Source organism: Apus apus, chromosome 4, assembly GCF_020740795.1.
Source record: "Apus apus isolate bApuApu2 chromosome 4, bApuApu2.pri.cur, whole genome shotgun sequence".
In the NCBI taxonomy this organism is placed as follows: Eukaryota; Metazoa; Chordata; class Aves; order Apodiformes; family Apodidae; genus Apus; species Apus apus.
In genome coordinates this window covers 102,835,197-102,857,230 of record NC_067285.1, presented here as the reverse complement: position 1 = coordinate 102,857,230, position 22,034 = coordinate 102,835,197, and the positions used below count along the sequence as shown (strand labels likewise).

At 37.3% G+C, this 22,034-nt stretch overlaps 1 protein-coding gene across 4 annotated transcripts in view; it reads left to right on the top strand.

Moving 5' to 3' along the window:
* Nucleotides 1–22,034, top strand: part of PPP2R2C (protein phosphatase 2 regulatory subunit Bgamma) — a 136,106-nt gene that overhangs the window by 5,374 nt on the left and 108,698 nt on the right. The window contains exon 2 of one of the 4 annotated variants that reach the window (XM_051618605.1): nucleotides 14,899–14,990. The exons of the other annotated variants lie outside the window; for them this stretch is intronic. Coding sequence (XP_051474565.1) covers nucleotides 14,924–14,990 — 67 coding nt within the window. The 5' untranslated portion in view covers nucleotides 14,899–14,923. The remainder of the gene's footprint in view (nucleotides 1–14,898; nucleotides 14,991–22,034) is intronic. 4 annotated transcript variants of the gene reach the window in all.

Below are 22,034 nucleotides of genomic sequence, written 5' to 3'. Positions count from 1 at the left end.
AGAAAAAAATTATTTATGAACTTGCCTTTCACAAACATCTCATATAATTTGGATAAGAGCTGACTACAAGGGACTATGGGATGAATACATTTAGCAAAGAGGTACTGCTCTATGGGCTCAGGCTCACCTTTAATGTGATCTGTTCACTTCTGAGAATGAATGGTAGCAAACTTAGTAAGAAGAGTGCAAGATAACTCTTCCTTTCTTTACCACCAGCAATTCAGGATTTATGTTGTGAATATTGATTATTTTTATTGTTTTACGAAACTCATTTAGAAGCAGTTTTAGGATAACCCTAGAAATTGTTGCTTATTCTTGTTCTGGACACTTGTGTTAATTTGTTGTTTTCCTCAATTCAGGTGTGAATAGAGATAAACCTTGTTAAAGCATAATTTTGCCCCTTGTTAAACAGTGAATAGTTGTCTTTTTGTGCATGGATTTGGTTTGTCTTTCATTCACAATGCTATTCAAATGAATACTGTGGGTAGCCTTGAAGATTTGGATTAATACGGTTTATTCCATCTAAGTGACGTTGCTGACATTGTAATCTTTATTCCTGCAGCTTAGCTGGGAGAAGCCATGGAGGCAGGGCTAGAGCACAGCTGTCGCACTGGCTTGCACTGAAGCCCAAATTGTTTGCTCACCAGCCCAAGCCTGCAACTGGATGCTTGGTTCAGCATACGCAGGAAAATCAAACATTGGTACTACCTGAAGCTTGGATGTGCATAGCACAGACATTTAAGGCAATGTCCAGAAAGGGCAAGATGGAACAGCAACTCATTCAGTCAAGCCTTGAAAAAGCAATCTAGTTAGCCAAAGTGAATTACATTGTCAGCAATGCCTGTCACTGTACAGTACCAGACACATGTTAAAAGTGCTCTACAGATAAAATTTTCATACCACATCTGTTAGGCACTCAGAATATCATCATCTCTGTTTTACTTGCTAAATCTGATTTCTGAAGAAATAAAAATCAGGAGTAGGATTAGGACAATTCTGACCCTAGACTAGAATTTTGTAGTTCTTTAATTTGCTGTTCCCAGGGTTCCCTGAGATCAGGGACCATGTTGGTGTTGACTTGTTACTGCTTCTTCAAAAGACCTGCCCCTTTAAGGAAGAGTTAAGTTTAACAACTAGCTGTTAGACCCTACTACTTCATGCCACTCTGAGCTGCAGAACATGCTTCAAAGGCATGGAGTTAACTTGGTTTGGGTCTCTAATTAATTTCATGCCTCTCTGTGTCAGTTATTCACCAGTACCCTCTAAAATGTTACCAAGTGCAACTCAATAGGATCGCAGTCTTCCCCATTTGCAAAGATGTGAGTTTCTACTGCTGGTTTTCTTGGGTTGCCCTCAGGGACCCATGGCAACCTTGGCTCTCTTTGCATGCATGTGATCAACAGATGATCTCCCATTCAGTAACTAAATGAAAAATATATATACTTGCTGTGTAGTGTTAGAGGCCCTGGGAAGGTGAATAAGATGTATTAATAAAAGAAAAGAACTGTCTAAAATATTAGCTACATTATAAGCAAGCCAAGTTGCTTCCATAACAGCAAGTACACAGAGCTGTAAAAGAGCCTGGATGTACCAGTCTGGGGATTTTCTCAGGTACTAGCAGAGTCTGAGTGGCACAGAAGACCAGTTAGTTTAAGAAATGTAGCTTCTATATGGTTTGTTCATATGTGTATTATGATAGACAGAGAAATATGGACTAGAAATAAAAATGTTTGAATTATGTTCAACTACATAACTAACGTATGTAATAGATTTAGTGACATATAAACCTTAAAAATGGAAGTTCAGGAGGTCAACAGTACAGTGTATGTGTAAGATGAAATGCAGGCATAAAACGTGATCTCTGCAAGTTCTCTCTCTTTGTCAGATTTCTTTCTAATTGAAACTGGCAACTCCAAAGCACTGAATAATGTAACACTAAACAACACCGTGCAGGTAGAGTCAGCATTATTGTTCACTGCAGGAGCAGTTTATTTAGCGTATGCATCATTATGGAAAGAAAACTGCACTTTGCAATGTGTTTCGTTTTCTACATAGACCTCAGACATTTAAGCAGTGTATCATGTATTTAAATGTTAAGTTTAGAGAATAATAGATGTGGTTCTTATATCAGTTTAAAATGTGAAACACAATACAGTAACTGAATATTTTATAAAAGAAAAAGAACTCAGAATCTTTTATTACAGCCATAAAAAGGTAATCAGTCATTGCTGCTTATGTTGGTTTACTACATCATTACTAGTTTCTGGGTCTTTGAGACTTTCCTTGCACAGTTTATTTCATCTGCCTTAGCAAGGCTTTCATATAGAGGAGTATATGATAAGAGTAGGCAAAGTGTTTACAGGCTAATATCAATGTACCTGTTTGGGCCAGGGAAAGGATGGTAAAGTAGGCAATTATCTCAGAAAAATATAGGAAACTATTCTGGGAATTTTTGTTTTTAAAAAAGAAAGTGTTTAAAATGTACTTCTAGTCATATTGAGGCTCATTCTTAATCTTCTGTACTATTTGTATTTCCTCAAATAGTACAATACTACTACTATTTCTGTAGTTCTTAGATTAATGCTAAGCTTGCCTTTAGTAATGAATGTGATCCATATTACTGGTTCCTAGTGAAAGTTCCCCAATTCTTTACCAAAACAAACAAAAAAACCAACAAAACACCAGACAAACAGCCTTTTCTATTATAAGAGTTCCTTTTCTCAGCACTGTTTCCTCTCTGAAAAACTATTTTATCTGTTACTTTTATTTCTTAAATGCAAATGAGAGCAGGCTGTATTTTGCCAGTGCAAAAACAGGTAGTAAAATGTACATTAAGATACTCAATTCCTAATAAAACCTTTCAGCACAACACGTCATGCAGTTCAGTGACTTCTGTGAATTATTAATATGACAGGGATTTGGGATCTCTATTGTTAAATAGAGCAGTGCTTTTCCTTTTAGATTTACTGATTCATCTGTTTAAAAAAGAAAAGATTAAGGAAACATCTGTGTGTAATATGACATTTGTTGGTGTTTTACTTCAGAACAGAGTACAGAAGAAAGTAAAAGACTGAGAATTGACTTATTATTCTCTAGTTTCAATTCAACTCAAGTCTGAATAGGATTTAGTTAATTGTCACCTTAATTCTTCCTGTTTGTAATGCTTTTGTTGTTCATGTGACCCAGGCGTTGCAAGTAGCTGATGACTGTGCAAAACAACACAATTTGCATAAATTCTGAGGTTAATGCTGCTCTGTCATACTACTGATTGCATTAAAGACAGCCAGAGCATGCTCTGCCTCTTGGGCCAGTTTCTTGTTAAAAAATATAAAGATCATCAGTGTTCCATTTGTAATAAATGATTGCATATTTCCTTCTCTGTTTTTAATGCATATTTCTCTCTAGTCTAAGACTTGAAATTAGGATTTCAAACAGAATAAAAATAGTTCTCAAACAGCAAAAAAAAAAAAGCTGGTCACCGTTTTCAATAATTTATTTCTAATCTTTTATCCAGTCAATGCAACCTCATGTTCTATTAACTTTGAGAGGTTTCAATTTATGATAGAACTTGGCACAAGGTCTTTCATAAATCTTTCCAGAGTTTTCAAATGTATAGCTGTAAATCAGGCTCAGTCTGTCATTATTCATAAATAATTTCTGATAGAATGTCTTTCTACTTTGGGATGTGATAAAAATTAAACTAATAAATTCAGTAATAATAATTCATGACTAACATTTGACAAATAGGCACAGAGGACTGGTAAATGCAGGGTTAAATTTTCTGCCAAGGTAGCACACAAGACTCTTGTCATACTGCGTGTTAATTTTAACACCCTGCTTGATTTGGTGTATTTAATTTCTGCATGCAGATCTGTGGTGTGGGAATAACCATTACAAGGTTGTCAGATGTGCATTCTGTAGCCTTCTTTTGAATGGAAGGTTTAGGTCAAGTATATTCTCTTTAATCAGCAGTGAAGCTCAGGGTTCACATACGCAGTGTCTTTGAAATAGGTAGCTATGAATTATAACATGTCTTAGAGAAATTCCTAGAACATGTGATGCTAAGAGTCAAGTAATGGTCAGTAGTGGTGCTTCTCATTGCTCAGGTGTAATGTGAATATGATTTTGTGTGTCTTGGGTGCACCTGTGCTTTTGTATATATGTTACACTCACAGAATTCTTGTGGATGACTGCTGTTTTGTGTTTTCTAGTGTGTCTGTGTTCCTTCCAATTGCTGTGCTTGAAATATGAATCTCAAAGTATTGGTCTGGTTACATAGAAATTTCAGCATTGGGAGATGGGACAGTAAAAGCTTGCATGTAAGGGCACTGTATGTCTTTCAAGTTCCATATGATTCTCAGGCTATTTTTGTCTATGTTTGCCAGTGTTGCTGATCAGGGAAGTGAGGCAGTCTGTGACTGGAGTGAAGCTTTCTTTACACTGTGGTGTGAGAAGCAGTGTCCTTGCATTTCTAGTTTTCCCCTGTGATGGTGGTGAGCTGCAGTTTCTCTGAAAAATTGATTACTTGGATGTGGATTTTATTTTCCAGGGTTAGGTATGTACTTAATTGTTGGATTAAACATTTCTGTTCTACTTGCAGTTCAGGAAAATGAGTTGTATAGAATAGAGATCTTTTGTGACATTCTATAAATATTACAAAATTGCTAGATTAAAAACAGGTAAGGTGTGTCTCTTAGTAGCAAGGATATTGCAAATTGTCCAATTGTCTTGAACTTTTAAGAATGACTACCTATAAGTGTTTAGACTTTGTCCAAGTGAAAATTTTTAGTTGCTTAAACTTTGAACTGCCCTGCAGAAATTACTGCAAAATCTTACTTGTATGGAGAATAAACAAACAGTTGTTTGTTGTGCTGATCTTTCCTTTTTGTTTTGTTGTTTGTTTGTTTTTAGGTTGAAATACTGAAAAGGTTTCTTATATTTTTCATACCTTCAGATTAATTTCAAAGTATTTTAAAGTTGGGGTTTAGTTTGAAACTGCTTGTGGATGCAGTTATTAGCAGCAAATAGCCTGTTCTCCAGAAGAACCTATAGGCAGGGCTGCCCACCCTTCCTTCTCTGCTACTGTTGGTGTCTGTCCCATGACAAGGGGAGAACCAGCAGAGGAAATCAAAGAGGCACTGTTTAGCCCACTAACCTGAGTCCAGCTTCTTCAGAAAATGCCAGCAAACTTGGCCCTTTTTAAAATTAGTCGTTGCTAGCCAAGGGGTTAACACCACACCTTCCTGCTCCTGAGAGCACAGGCTGCTGTGAGCAGTGCTGGTTTCACAGGTACAAAGTTGCCATCTGGCAACAGGGCCCCATTGTTGCTCCAACAAACTGTTAAATGTGCACCAGAAGTGTTTATGTTTTCATCACTGCTGTAAAGACTTACATAGTACTTACTTTAGTGCTTCTTCAAAAAAACCCTTTTTTTATAAGACTTTTGTAACATTTATGCACAGTAGAAGAAAAGAGGGAAGTACGAGCTATAAGTATATTGGAAAAATGTTTGACAGTTATGCTGGATGTAGCTGGGAAATTATAGTAGTAGTAATGTTAAATTTGAAAGCTGTAAGCTTTGATGCTTCTGCACTATAAATAATTACTAACAAAGATGATTGCCAATGCAGGGAATTGTTTGCAGAGGGATTAATTTCTGATTGTTAAGTGTAAGTATATTTAGATAGAAAACTATTTTTGTTCCTGAAAGCCAAGAAGTTGGTGTAAATTGGAGGAATTAGTGATTCAGACTCCACAGAGCAAACACCAGCCTGGTAACTACAGATGAGACTTCATAGATGTAGTTATATTGAGGTTAGCACAGTAAGATTTTCCTGTATTTTGAATTGTAATGACTGAATTCAGTCATTATGGCTGGAATATTATTGTTAGCAGTTGAATTTACACAGTTTTCTTAAAAAAATATCCAGTTAGGCAGAATTTCCTTTCTTGAAATGTTGCAAATAATTTTAAGCTCTTAATGTCCTTCTTGCTAAATCGCCTCTGATCCAGAAATCTCCATCCATAAATTTGCGTGTATAAGCATATGCATTTATGGATCTTCATTGCCTAAGATGGTAATGCTTCCAGGAACTCCAACTGTTTTTGACATTTTTCAGACTAAATAGAAGCCTTATCTGAACTTTGCTAAGATTTAAAATGTAAATGTCTTATGTAAAAAATGCTTAAATTTGGAGCTGCCACTAACCATTTGAACCGGATTTAAATTTGAATTCTCTAACATATTAATCTGTTTGATACCATTTCTAAAATGCTGTTTCATTCTGCAGCTTGACAGATTTAGAGGAACTTGTGAGAGCAGACTAGTTTGTAGTTTTACATGCTTTGAAAGATCTGTGTCATAGGTTAATGGGGTCAGTGTTTGAATTAACAAATTGTAAACTGAGGATGCCTAAAGTGTACATATATATATATAGTTTGGGTTGGAAGGAACATTTAGACATCCTCTAATCCAACCTTCTGGCAGAGAGCAGGAACATCCTCAGATCAGGTTGCTCAGAGCCTTGTCCAACCTGACTTCAAATGTTTTTAGGGATGAGGCATCTACCACCTCTCTTGGCAACCTGTTTCAGTGTTTCAACATCCGCATTGTAAAAAAATTTCTTTCTTATATCTACTCTAAATCCACCCTGTTTTAGTTTAAAACCATTACCCCTGGTCCTAGCACAACAGGCCCTGCTAAAAAGTATTGAAAAGCTGCAAAAAGTTCTCCCTGGAGCCTTCTCTTCTCCAGGCTGGACAACCCAGTGCCCAACTCACTGAGCCTCCTTTCATAGAAGAGGTGTTTAACCTCTTTGTTCATTTTGCAGCCCTCCTCTGAAGCTGCTCCAACAAGTCCATATCTTTTCTCTGCTGAGGAATCCAGAGCTGGACACAGCTCTCCAGGTGGTGTCTCATGAGAGCATAGTGAAGGGGCAGAATCACCTCTCCCGACCTGCTGGCCATGCTTCTCTTGGTGCAGCCCAGGATGTGGTTGGCCTTCTGGGCTGTGAACGCACATTGCCTGCTCATGTCCAGCTTTTCATCCACCAGTACCCCCAAGTGTGGAAATTATTTAATTTCTCAATAATTGGTTTTACTGGTGGAGTGATGAACAAAGTTTATTGACAGAGTGCAATAGTAGCAGGTGTGGCAGATACAGGGATGAGGCAAAGCACCTCTTCACCCTAATAGCTCATAAAAGCAATAACCCAACAGTTCCCTGAAGCTTTTATCCAATTCAAAATCCCCAGAGCACCTGTTTTCAACTCTGGCACCATCCAGATAATATCCATGAATGGTCCATTCTTTTGAAGCTAGCTGCTTTAAAAACTGTCCAATTTTGATGGCATGTTTCTGTAAAATAATAGATTGTTCTGGGACCAGTTTGTTCCTGCAGTTCTGGGAGTTAGTCTCGGTGGAGACATGTTCTGGCCTCCCTCTCTGAATGGTTTTTCTCTATATAAAAAGAGAGGAGAATAAAATAATCTCAAAAGTTTTATTAGCTTGTGTTTCAGAGAGGAGACACTTTCAGTGTTGTAGACAAATGAAACACAGAAATTAATATTAAAATAGAAATGCTTTAAAAGTCAAGTAAATATGGGGATAAACATGCAGGTTCTCTTTGTTGCTCCTCTTGCAGTGGATCATGGTGTTGGTGAGTACACCAGCCTCTCAATGCACCCCTGAACTGCTGCTGCCACCAGCCCTTTGTGTGACACTAGAAACATAACCACATTTTTTACCCTTAATACTATATCTGAAGATCAAGTCATTAATGAAGTTACAAAAAAGCTAAGTTAATTAACAAGTTCTGTGCTGTCATGGCTGATCTATGAGCAACTACCAAGTCCACTAGGTTCTCCAGCTTATGTAGAGCTATCTAGGTCTTCCTGTGCCATTTATATAATCTTCCCCAATTTCTTTCTTCTGTTATGGTTTCTAGTTGAGGTGAATTCCACCATACCAGTGTTTTTCAAAAGTCTGTTTACCATCATAAATACTCATGCCTATATCATATAAGTACCATAACAACTGTGATGTAAGACACGAGCTATAGTTTCTGTATTTAATATGTTTTAACTCACAAATAGCTGTCATTTTCTGGAATCTGAATCTCAGATCCAGTAACATGCCACATTTGAAGAAGAGAAAGGATGTGCTGATCAGTTCTTATAGTTAACACTTGGGCTGAATTTAAAATACATCTGTTCTTCTAGTTGTCTGATGTGTGGTCAAGACTGGAAATTATATGAGAGTATGGATACTTTAGGACAAAATATTTACATTTTCCCCTGGTTCACACAGCCTTTTACCCGAGCAACAGATACTTTCTTAAACCTAACTTTTCCTTGGAAGTCTGCTGTCATGTGTCTTCATGCTGCTAAAGTTCCTTTGATCTCCTTTTGGCCTCTTTCCAGATCATCTTTTAATTCCTTTTGTGAATTTTTCATAGCAGCTTTAGTTCCTGCTGGCAGGCAACTGTTTCATTCCTGTTCACACAGGACCCCAAAGCTTTAAATTCTCAGCATTTCTCTCTCTGGAAGTAATATTCCCTGCTCAGACTTTGGAAAAGTCAGGAATATGTGGTCTGAGTGGTGTTGAGGAGAGAAATAAGGAGATGGAAATATAGTTGGTCCTTCCTTGCCTGCAATTGTTCTCTTTCCATTAGCTTCTTGACCTGATTGTAGTGATACTTGGCTTTTATCTGCAGTGCTTGATAGTCTTGAAGTTCCATAAATCTTTATTTAAAAAAAAAAAAAAAAAAAAAAGGAATTCCAGCCAAAACCATAACTCATTTGGTGCTCTTTGCCAAGTTCTTTCTGCTCTCTGTACTTAATATATCCATTAAATCGTGTGAGTGCCAGACCGGGGACTGCCACCCTGTACCATTCTTTTACTGTCATAAAAAAACCACTGATGTGACTCAAAATCATCCTGGATTTGGAGTGGCTGACTAATCTGTATATGACCATGGGGTGCAAGGGGAGGGTCTTTTTGAAATTTTCAAGAGTCCCTACTTCTACACCACTCTACTGGCAAGGACTTTCTGACTCTGGAAGGAGGCTTGGCAGGCTTCCTGGGTAAGGTCATAGCTAAATAGGTTAATGGAATAATGGAAATTGTATAAAGATTTATTATTTTTTTTTTAATTCCACTCAGGTACAGTTTTAAAAGCCTGAAATGCATCGCTTCGTGTCCTAACAAAAAGATCTGTCTTTCCATCGAACAGCAACAATTTATTTAAAATACTAATGAGCTGTTACAGCCTTTGATTGAGTATCTAGTGAAGTCTGTTAAGAACCTGGCACTGGCTCCAGTGATATTGGATCAGGGTGTGTGGCTTTGCACAGCTGTATTCTATGTACATATTGTGTGTCCATAAAAATATGTCTGTAAATACGAATCACATATTTTGTTTGTAGTTCGACAGTCCTGATTTTAATCTCTACACCTATTTTTTCCTAATTACATTATGCATCAACCTTACTTATTTTTGTCTTCAGTATTACATTTTATACGTCGTAGAGATGTAGTATATAACCTCTGATGCTCCAAGAGTGTTTTTGAAGATTTTAATCTGATTTGGTGGAGGAATGGATAAAGTAATGGCTCCTGAAAAACCTTTCTGGAAATCTCAATGTGCCAAATCTTCAGAGATTCAATGCAATTACTACTTTTTTTCTTTAGGTCAAAAATAGGTAAAGGTGGCAATTTGGCCTAATTTCACTGTATTCAGAAATCTTAGATTCTGCAGAGCTTAGATTTTTCTACATACTGTAAGGAAACACAAGTTTTCTTCTTGTAAAAGCTGCAGTTTTACAAGAAGAAAATCCTAGGAGCTGAAATTACATGGGTTTGTTAAAGGTATTAGCTAATTTTCTTAGTGTTTACTGCACTCCTGTTCACCAGCAAAACTATGTTTAGACTGTCAAGTATTTATCCTTTAGCCAAAAGATCAGATTTTCTGTAGTTACTACAATCCTTCACTATAACCATTTTATTTCTTTGCATAATATAGTCTTTGCAAGTTTCCTTAGCAGCTTAATTTATCCAAATTTATAAAACCATGGATAAAAACCCATTTCTTTGACCTTTTTGCCTGTTGCTTCTATGGTTTACCTTTGGTGCATATTGTTTTCTTTTAAATACTCTTATGTCTTTGCTTGAATCAAAGCTACTGACCAGGTATTCCCTTTGAGGTAATGTTGCTTTGGGCTGCTTTTAAACTGTCTGAAATGCAAAGTTATTGTAGTTCAGTTTTTAATTGTATGTCATTGTCTTCTTTTCAAGAGTATACTGCCTGGACACATTATCAGTTTGTTATTTAAAGAGATGATAATGTGTCTAAATTGTATTAATTTATGTTGCAATAGAATTCAAATTAATGCTAAGCAGAATATCTTTCAATGGATGAGTAGCATGAAAGGTATAATTAAATCTCTGAAAAAAATTACAGGATATTTCACGAATGTCAGTAACATAGTTTCAGCCCTTGAATAAATGTATTTGTTACAGACATTTTTCAGGGTTATTTCTACCAGAGTTATTTCTACCTATAAAAAATGTACACATCTTAAGAAAACAGTAATTCTTCCCCTTGTTCTGCCCATTCAGGTACTTCTGGGTTTGTGCTTATTTGTTAGGTTCGTATCACCCCCCCTAAATGATGCTTTTACAGCTTCCAGAAAGTTCATATTGTGGTAGTATCATAATGACAAAGTGACTTTTTTGAGCATTGTGCATAACATTTAGGTAAATACTTAATCTGCTGAGGAGTTTCCCTGTAGTTGATGATTACTCTTAAGAGCATTCCAGAGTGTTTTGGTTGAGGCACCACCTCAAAGATTAATCCACTACCAAGGAACAGACTAATGCTGAAGGATTAGTACATTTGCATTTTTGGGATGAAAAATTGTGTGCCAAATGCAGAATTAGTCACTTAGAATCACAGGATTGTTTTGGTTGGAAAAGAACTTTAAAGATCATTGAGTCCAACCATAAACTTAGTACGGCCAAGTCCACCACTTACACCATGTCCCTAAGCACCACAGCTACACTTCTTTTAAGTATCTCCAGAGATGGTGTCTTAACCTCTTCCCTGGCAGCCTGTTACAATGCTTGATAACTCCTTTAGTGAAGAAATTTTTCCTAATACCCGATCTAAACCTGCCCTGGTGCAACTTGAGGCTGTTTTCTCTCATCCTATCCCTTGTTACTTGGGAGAGGAGACCAACACCCACTTTGCTACAAGCCTTTATGGTAGTTGTAGAGCAGTAAGGTCTCCCTTTATCCTCCTTTTCCCCAGACTAAACAAACCCAGTTCCCTCAGCTGCTTCTCATAAGAGCTGCTCTCCAGATGCTTCCCCATCTTCATTGCTCTTCTCCAATTAATCAGTCTTTAAAAGTGTGGTTAACTTTATTGTAAGCTGGTTCAGTCACTTGTGGGAATGTATCAACATTTGTAGTCAAATCCAGCAAGCTGTAATGAAGAGATGAGTCAGCTTTTCTAGCTTTGGGTTTCTGAAGCCTTGGTGCAAATGCTGTGAGTCTTTGTGCTTTGTGTTAGTGATAAGAAATGGGGTACAGTGATTCAGCCTTTTGGAACAGACATTTGTTTGCTAAACCACGTTGCTCTAGACTCTCACATTGCATTGGACACTCAGAACCTGTTAGTTCATCTCTCCAAAAATATCATGTCAGACAACTAAGGAGCTGAGGTTTAGCAAAGGGATTTTGTACTGCAGAAGACCAGAGACTATTCACAGCTTATAAACTGACATGTAGAAGTATAGAAACAGTGTATATGGGACAGGGCCTCTGCAAGTCTGTATTACAGTGTTCCCCTGGTAGCATGATCTTGCCAAAACTATACATCAAGTCAGCTGCAGATTTGTGTAGCTGAGTCCTGAAAACCCAAGGATGGAGATGTCACAACTTCTTTGGATAACCTTTCCAGTTCATTGCTACCCTCCCAGAGAACAAGCCATTCTAAGTATCCAGTCTGAGCCTTCCGACCAGCCACTCAGTTGATTTGGCCTTACAAGATTGTGCACCTCTACCAAGAAGTGTTTGGCTCCACTCTCTCTGTAATCCCTGTCAAGTAGTTATAAACTGCTATTAAATTGCCTTTAGCCTTCTCTTCACCCGGTTAAACAATCCAAGCTCCCTCAGTCTCTGCAAATGTCCTAAGCACCTGACTGACTTGGTAGGAGTTTAGGACTTCACTGGATTTTTTTCCAATTTGTCCACCTCAGCTAGGAAGGGATTAGAGTCTGGACACAGTGTTGAAAGTGTAGCTTTGTCAGTGATGAGCAGAGAGTGATTTCCCTCTTTCTGCTGGCCACATTCTTCCTGGTGTTAGCCCAGCAGAGGTTTGCTCATGTGACCCCACTGTTGACTCATATTGAACCTGGCATCCAGGTTGACCTGGTTCCTTTCCAACCAGGCTGTGTACTGCCAGTTGCTTTTCAGCCAGATGTGTGGAATGCTTCTGCCCCAAGAATTTTGCACTTCTCTTGAACACCCTGAAGTTTCTCAGGATGCATCTAGATTGTCACAGATAGTGTTTCTTTATTGCTTTTACAGCCATTTCTTTCCTTCCCTTAGTTTTCACTGAGAGGTGAAGCACTGAGTTTGTACTGTTAGTTACATCACTATGGATGTTTATAGATTGGCAACATCTTGCAGTCCACTGTGCACAGTGAATATACACTAAGCTTGGATGGCAAAAAAGAAAGTGATTTTTTCAATATGTTTTTTCAGGAATCAGTTTGGTTTTGGCTACCTCCAGCTGACAAGATTCTTTGAAATCCATCAAAGAGCATTAGACATTTCTACTCTATGAAAGACTTTTTTTTTTTTTTTTTTTTGTGAGAAAGATGGAATTTTTATCTAATACCTCAAATAGCAACAGTGGGAATTGCATTTAGTGTGCAGTGAACTTGAAATAAATCAATATTCTTTTTAGCTTGTGTAAAAAAAAAATCATAGGTTCTTAGCAAAACCCTAGCATATAGTATATTGAAACTGTCACTATTCCTTTTTTTTCTGTGGAGACTATCCTCTAAAGCTCAGGTATTAGCAACATAATTTCTGGATGCTGGAATGTGAGTTTGGACTCCCACGCAATAAAAATATCTGGTATGGTTGAAGTGCCCCTTGAAGTGCTTTGAATACATAGGTCAACATAGACTGTAGGGGAGATTTAGAAGCAATGGTTAACTTGTGGGGAGAAAATGAGGAGGATGTAAGCAAAGGCAAAGGTCTTTGAAGCATTTCATGCATAAGGTTTTGAACATTTAAAGCTTGTTTTTGAAACAAATGTAAATGACCCTCAAAGTGTGAAATGCTTAAAGTGATGTTTTTGTAGATGACTAAAGCAAATAAACACAAATCAGCACTGTGGTTCTTTCAGCTCTTGCATTCAGTTGCAGCTTTTTTTTTTTGTTTTGTTTACTTCTTTCCGGTTTTAGTTTTTACCAGTTGGCATTTCAGGAAGGGTAAATGCATTAACAGTGATGGTTTTGAGTGAAACTCAGAACTTCGAGAAAAATGGCAAATAAAAATATTAAAAATAAAAATTAAGAAAACACTCTTGTCTGGCGTATTTGTTCGGACTATTCTGCCCCAAAAAGAAGTGAATAACTCTATTTACCCCTATGTTTAATCTTTAGCATGCACCTAGCTGAAAGATCTGGCTTAAGTAATAGATTTGGTTTGGGTTTTTTTCCTTAATAGAGTTCTTCAGTCATATTTTTATAATCATCATTTTCTTGGCTTGCTTTCCATGCTTTTCAGCAGTTCTGGGTAATATGTAAACCTCACATATATAGGCTTCGTTTTGTCTCTGTTCACTTGTAAGATTAACATTGCAGTTGACTAAAGCAAATGTAATGAAGGCTGATGTGTTTTCAACTAATTACTGGAAATTGTTCCTGCCTGTGAACATCAGAATTTAATACACAATCCTACCAGAATAAAATGGTTGGTCATTAGCTTCTAGTTCTCTGTGTCTAAACTTGACATTTCCTGAAGTAAAAAACAACATGGTACTCCTGAAAGATACACAGAAACCCCTCTTAGAAGCAAACACACTTGTTTTAGTAAGGCTTTAGAAAATTGTTTTTTAAATTGTAAAACATTGCATTCATCACTACACTTGAATGATTTATTCATTTGTTTAAAATAGTGGGTTTTTTTGTCTTTCTCTCTCTAATGGACTGCACTTCGATACAGTATGTGTCAGGCTGAAGCCATTGTCCTAGCTGGAAACCATGAGGATAGTGGAAAGTTTCCTTTTTTCCTATGAAGGTTGTCTTTCTTACGATTGATTCTTGAGGTAACTTTATTTAGATTAATGTGGAAGTAAAATAAAAGGCCTCTATGGAATGGATGGGACAGGAGAAGCACAATAACTGCCTCTTGTTTAGGTAGTTCATGTGGTAAAGTTTTTTTAAAGGGAATGTGTAAAGACCAGATAAGAAACCTGCCATTTGAAAGGGAGGTAGAAGGAGACAGTTACCCAATGGCAAGCACTTGTTCACATAAAATTTGAGAGATTAATTTGAACATTATTTCCTGATTTATTTTATTTCAGCTGTCTAGTTAAGTTGATCCTCAATGGCTGTATTTCATCTAGCTGTATAGGTAACTGGCATGAGCATCATCAACTCATGAACCAAAGAATCCAGCTTGTTGGCCGGGCAGAGAGATGGAGCTCCACAGAAGATGTGAAAGTAACCCAAACACTTCAGTAGAAAATGGGGGTTCTTCACCATTCCCCAAAATGTACTCGCTTGAAGCAGGCATTGTCAAATTAATTTCTTTTTCCTTCACTTGTAATGCAGAAGGTGCTGACTGACAGCCCTGAAAATTAAGTCCTCTATTTCTCCACAGGGCAGGTATAGCAAGGGCAGCAGCAATGCAAGCTTCCCCACATTGTCCTGCCAATGCTTCTCAGCCCAGTTCTGAAGAGGTCACTTCTGGAGGTGAGTGGGTGGAAGAGTCTGTCTATGCAGTTATTGCTGCCAGGCAGTGGTTCTTGCAGAACAGGCCATGTTGGATGGAGACTGCCCCCTTGTCTTGAATGAACCACCAGTCTTTAACAGATAATCACTTTATGTGTCGTAAATCAGCGTGGGCTGGATTCGTTGAGGTTGCATTGCTCTGCTTGACTCCTGTCACATTTTGATATTTCTTTGTGGTTGGATGGCACCTTTCCATTTTTTTTTCTTTTTTGCACCATTTTATTTTCAGAGACTTTGTCAATGCTTTATGTACGTGTCTACCAAGTAGCATGCAAATAACTGAATGCAATCTGGTTGTAAACGTGAGACAGAAAAGCAGTTACTGGTGGCAGCCCTGTCTGCAAGAGGAGCTTTAGAGCACTAGACCAGGAGGCATGCTTTGAAATGCACCAAAAATTGATAAGAAATTGAATGTTGCTTTTCAGTGTCTAACTGAACGATTAGGTTTCTTAACGTGTTCTCTTTTCTTAATTACTGTGTAATTTAGATATTAACAGCAATTAAACTGGCAAACTAATGTTCTTTTTAGATTATTTTACAATTAATGAAATCTGCCTATCTAAAGTTAGACATGCAGCATTCTACAGCATATGAAAGTAATGGGTATGTATTGCAGTTACAATAGATAGTTGTCATCTATACCAGAAGGCACATGATAAATTATGTGAGAGGAGTTAATAAAGCTAATGCAAGTTTTCAAAAGAAAAATAACATGTCCTAACAAGTTTGGCAAATAAATTCTTATATACATTCCTGCATTTATTTATGTACTACATCTTCAAATGCAGTGAGGAGTCTTCTGTTTTCAGCCAAAAATAGATCCCTTAAATATAGAAATACAATTGAGAAAATGGAAACAAAGGCTTTGCAAGGCTGTTGGGTCGTGATGAATGCCTTTTGTAGCTTCAGCTGCTGTGTGAAGTGACTTGACTCTCCTTTGTAGTTGAGGCCCCTAAGTCTGTTTAACTTTGTTTCTGTGGCTGTTTGTAAACAGGTATGATAAGAGAATGTAGTGCAATTCAAAAATTGTATGAAATGAGCATTATTCTTATTCCTGACTGTTTCCGCAAGATCTAGAATAAGAAGAGTTAATTTTCCTAACCAGAATAGACTTCCTGAAGGGATTTCTTGCCTTTTCTAATTTAAAGGATATGAATCAGAATAGTATTAATTCCATGTACAGCTAAAACAGTTCCTGACTTCTTTGTCAAGGTGGCAAGGGATATAGGCTTTGATTTGTAATTAAAAACAAGTGATAGAGTCCTGTTGGGAAGTAATTTAGGATGGATCTATAAATTCATTTTGACTGAAGAACAGTTCGAGGAACCTTGTCATGACAATACCTGGCATTAGGTGGTATAATATTAGGCATATTATAATATTAGGTAAAATATTTGATAATAAGTCACCTTACTTAATGTTTGTATGGTGCAAATAACTCCTGTAGATTTGATTTTTCAGGTCTCTTGAATGCAGTGTAGATTTCTAACTTCTTACTGTTGCTAACAAAGCCATGCAGAGTTGGCCTGTCAAACACCTGTGTGAACTGTGTCCAGAATTTCAGCCCAAACCTACCTCTATGCCATGTGAACCTCTGAAGATAATTATGTACTTATTCAAAACCAAACTTTTTTTCATAATAGACTTTATTTTAAATTCAAGAACAAAAATACAGTTAAATCGTTTTCAGTACAAACACAAAACTATGGTCAGAGACCATTTTCTTAATCCTGTATTTTATTAATACTACATTCATCTTTCTGTGTATGTGCATGCTTTCTCTGAATTGTAATTAATACAGAGGCTGCTTTTTCTCTGTGTTTATATTGGGTAATGATGATCTAAAGGAACATACTTTTAAAACAAGGTGTTAATCAGAGTATCCTAGAGCAGGATAATCCTCAGAATCTTGATCCCGGAGTTCTAACTTGTATAAGCAATTGTGTTGATTCCTCTATGACTAGTCACATGAGAAAAGACTTCAGCATAGTTATAGATCCCCAACTTAAGAGCTTCAGTTTTATTACCCTTTCTTTAACTCCAATTATATCCTAGCAATTATATAGCTGCACTGGTTATATTCAAGGACTGGGAGCAAAAGAAAGTTAAACTAGTCCTTGGAGAGAGGGTATATAAATACTTTTCCTGAATTAGAGTGGTTTGGTTTGAAGCTTCAGGCTCAATTCACAAACTAATTTTTCTCATTAAAAAAACTAGATAACAGGAGTGTTTAAGGGGCAAGTCCAGAATTTTAGGTCGAGTGTCAGAGGCAAAAAAGGAATAAGCAATTCCTTAGGTTCACCTTGACTAATGTGTGGACCATGCATGTTCACAGTTGGGAAACTCACATGCTAAAATGTTGTTGATTTATTTTTTGTCTTTCTGTGGAGATAATACAGGTCTGTGTTTAAATTTAGGTGACTCAGAAGGGACTTTGCTTATTCCCAACCTACTGGAGGTGTCACTTGAATAGCATTCTGATGTCAGGTTTGCTGCTAGGGCCCAGTATGACAGGCCACGTGTGAGGATCTGGAAAGAATGGTGTAATGTTAGGTTGTTCAAAAGGAAGCACTTAAGAAATGTTTCATGTGTTAGTACTGGACTTCTAAAAATAAATGACTGAGTTGCAGCAAAAAGAAATGCCTTCTAATAAAAACTTTGTCACTGGCATCTCTAAGTAAAAGGGAGTATGAAAAAATAACCTACCAAAGCTCTCAGAAGTGAAAACTCATTACTCAGGTATCAAGCTGTGAAACTGATTTCATTAATTTACCAAGTAGTTATCACAGGCTCCTTACATGTTACCGTTTATTATTATTTTGATCATAGAAGGAATTTGTCACCTACCTCCCCAGTTTTCATGAAGAACTTAAGTTTTTACCCTTCATTCATCCCTACGTTGGCAGTTTTAGTTGAGCCAAGTTCATTAGTGACCATGTTCATTAGTGATACCAATATCAACCAAGACCTTTATAACAGTGTCTATGAAAAATGGTTTTATATTTATTTAGTTCCTAGTAGTCTACTGCTTTACTGTGGCATCTGTAAAGGTTCAAGTGTTGACACACATGGAACTCATTGCAGGATCATTGCCAATGATGTGAACTCTTACAGAGCAGGAGATGCGTTTTTCTGTTTGCATACAGAAACCCAGACCTACCAGAGGCTTTGGATACTCTTGTAATGCAGACAATAAGGAAATACGTACTGATAGCATTCTCTATGCAAGGAACAAACAAGCAAATAGTCCATCAAATCCAACATTAGAATGTATCCATTTAATTATTTTCCTTTGAATGTCTAGGAAATTGAGACCTATTGAAATGGCTTTTGAGAGTGTTAATCTTCTAGCAGAGAATTGGAACTCAGACATTTAAAAGAGTTGAACAGAAAAAATACTGCAAGCACAAGATGAGGTATGCAGACAAAAAAGGAAAGGTGATACAGAATGTATATCTTCTTTCAGGGACCTTATGAGAATGTCATCTGATTATCACCATATATATGTGTGTGTGTGTGTGTATATATAGGTACCTGTCATCTTCTGCATTCTATAAAAACCTAACTCACAAATGAGCTGAGGTTTTGTGTAAGTCAGACTATCCTGTCAGCCACAAAATCCCATGTAAAGTGTTTTTGTCATGCTTCTGTTCCTGGAAAGACTAGTGAGAGCTAACAGCTGAAAGGTACTGATGTAATCTAAATTTTCATTATTTTTTTCTGCTTTAGAGTGTAGGTACAGAAATTCAAAGTTAAAAAAAGAAATACACTAGAATTGTGAGATTTTCTGGGGCAAAGGGAAGGTTTCTTTGCTCTTGCTGTTTGCACTTTCTTGCAGTTTCTTTCATACTCTACAGTTAGAGTGATAGAGAATTTTTCCTGCACTTTAATGACTGTAGTGCCAGGAAGCTGTCAAGTTTTGTAGACTTCATTTTGCTTGATCAAATACTTTAGGCGCTTCTAGGGAGATGAGGCAAATTGGGAAATATGTGGTTTTTGTTTGTTTAGTTTTTTTATATACTTAAAGTGCTTCAGGAAAAAGAAATATTTTTTATTTTATTTATTTTTTGAGGGCAGATGCATCTTAATAAGCACTTAAAAAAAATTTGAAAGATTGACTAAAATTTATCTGTAATAGAAAACCCAGTGATTAAATTCCAGGAAAATTGATCTGAACTTCCAGGTGAAAAAAATTGTAGTGTTAGCTGGAATCTTAGGGGAAGGATGGCTGAAATGTAGACAGTTTGCTGTAACATTGTCTACCATATCCTATTTGTGGATATGATTGTAGAATGCTGAATGACATAGCGACATTTATATTGTTCTGTGGTTTGTCAAAAGGAAAAAAAAAACCAAACTTTTTTTTTTTTCCTAAGTAGTAGATAATGATAGGATGTATTCTGGTACTTTGTGACCAGGCTGGGAGAAGGAGGTCCTGTTTGTTCTCTGGGATGGGAGCAATAGAGGTAAATCATGAAAGGATTTTTTCCTGCATAGCAGTTGTTTTACAGAAAAGTGTAAGATATTTTTATTGGTAGTGTCTACACCAACATTGTCATTTTTTGAGGAAGGAGTATCAGTGCCAGCTTGCTTAATTCTGTAGGAGTGCTGGAGTGAAGGCTGCTTGTTTATGTCAGGGGTGCACCATGGGACAGTATTCTTTAAATGCCAGAACTACAAGAGTGGAAAGGAAAACTGTGAAGGGTTTTTTTAACTTCTTCTTTGTGGCTGGTGGCTTGTGCTGTCCCTGGTGGGGCAGAGGACACTAGAAGACCTTTTGGGGCCCTATGGGGGAGGCTGCTGCTAGATTAATGCCAATGCTGCTTCTTTCTTTTTTTCTTCTTTTTCTTCCCCTCCAGCCTCCTCCTTTCCCACCTGCCTCCCCATAAAGTGTCCTCTCAGCTAAATGCTTGTTTGGAGTAAAAGTGATGTTGTTGTCTTCTGTACTTCACTTGTCTTAGTTATACAGCTGACAGTGCAGTGACTGCTCCAAGTGCACTGTGAACTTGGTACCTTTACCCCTGAGCCTCATAGTAAATGTCTAGGGGTTTCTTTGTTCAGAACAAGCTCAGCTGCTGTGTGTGGTGCAAGTGTGTGTTTTTCTTGTAGCTCATAGAGGAATCTGACACAGGTTCAGAGCAGTTCTTAAACTGGCTTTGAGCTGAACTTTTCTGAGGAACACAAGGTAAAAGAAGCCACAAAACAAATTGAGTTGTGCCTTGCCTGCAAGTAATAATATTTTTAAATCCATGGTGCTGCTGCTTTCACACTGATAGGGATCATTATTCTAGTATTTCCCTCATGATGAAGCTGCTTATAGATCAGGCTGTGCTGTAGAGATCTGTTCCATGCATTGACCACAACTATTGGCTTATTGTTACAGGAAAAGGACACAAATTACTAAAATGTTATTGGTTTAATGTTATATACAGAAAAAGTCTTCTCTGTTTACAGGATCAGTTTGTAGTATCAGCTGGACTGCTGTTTCAGCTAGCTGTAAAATTGCATGGAAATGGCAGTGAAGGAGTGATTGGTGTGAACAGAAAACAAAACCTCTCCAATCTTGGAAATACCTTTAAAAAGTACCAGTGAGCAGATCTGTTTCTCACATGACTGGGGTGTTCAGTTAGGTTCAAATATTTGTTGTCGAAGAGATCTTCTTTTCAATTGTCTATTATAAGGGTGGTGAGGAACTGGAATGGGTTGCCCAGGGAGGTTGTTGATGCCCCATCCCTGGAGGTTGTTAAGGCCAGGCTGGACGAGGTTTTGTGCAGCCTGATCTAGTGGTAGGGTTCCCTACTCATGGCAGGGGGCTTGGAACTTGATGATCTTTAATGATTCTATGATTCTATCTGAACAGCAAAGTATGTCTTTTTGTTTATTTCCATGAGCCAAATAAACCTAAAATCTAAACAGAACATTTGGTGATAGGGAAAAAAACACATTGTTGCTCACTTTTTTTTATGGGATGCAGTGCTGTGCTGGAAGGCATAGAGCGCTGTGGTATGAAGTCAAACATTTCACTTAAGTCACTGTTACTAATTTCAGCTAAGTGAAGATTTCCATGGTCTGTGTAGAAATCTGAGTTTAATCTAAATGTTAGATGTCATGTTAGATGTTAGATGATGAATAGTGGGATGGAGACAGATTAATAGTGGGAAGGGGAAGGAAGAGGAGAATAATAGGAAGACTTTAGGGTGTGCTTATCTAGGATCACCTTACTCCATGGCCAGTACCACAGAGGCAGCAAATTCTAATCATACAATGAGCATGCCCAGCCATGCTTTCATTAGAAATAGTGAAGGAAAAATGAAAAACAAGCAAACCTTTATGAGTATTCTTGAGAAAGCATCATATTACAGACAACTCTGGCAGCATGTACTGCATCTGCTGTGACCCAGAACAGAACAGCTGTTGCCCTTCTATACAAACCGATGCCTTCAGGGGTATATTTTACAGAAAAATAAAATTATGAGGGTGGGAATGAGTACATATAGCAGGACAGGCTAAGATAATGAAGCTCTAACTTTGCAATGTATGTGTGTGTATATAAAAATAACACATTTATGTTTGCAATATATGTATTTTTTCCTTTCCTCAAATTACGATAAGCTTTTGCATTTGATTTTAAATGTTTTCTCTTTGATCTGCCTCTTTCAGATTTGATCGAGGGAAACAGCATGTTCTGTTATTGAAACATAGGCTGCTCCGCCATGTGTCTCCTATTTTTAACTTTTGGAATTGTTATGGTTTTCTATAGTAATAAGCAAAATAAATAGACCTCTAAGTAGTCCTTTTGAATATATGAGCTTAGCAGGTAAAGTTGGCATACTAGCATCTTAAATCTTGCTTGTCGTACCTTTTACTATTTGAAGTTTTGAGAACTGGGAAGGACTTGACAGTACCTGAGTGTGCCCATGAAAGATTTTTTTTTTTCCCCCCACTGTTCTTGCTGGCAGATGGTCCTTTAGGGACTTTAGCCAGCAAATGTAAGTCAGAAATAGC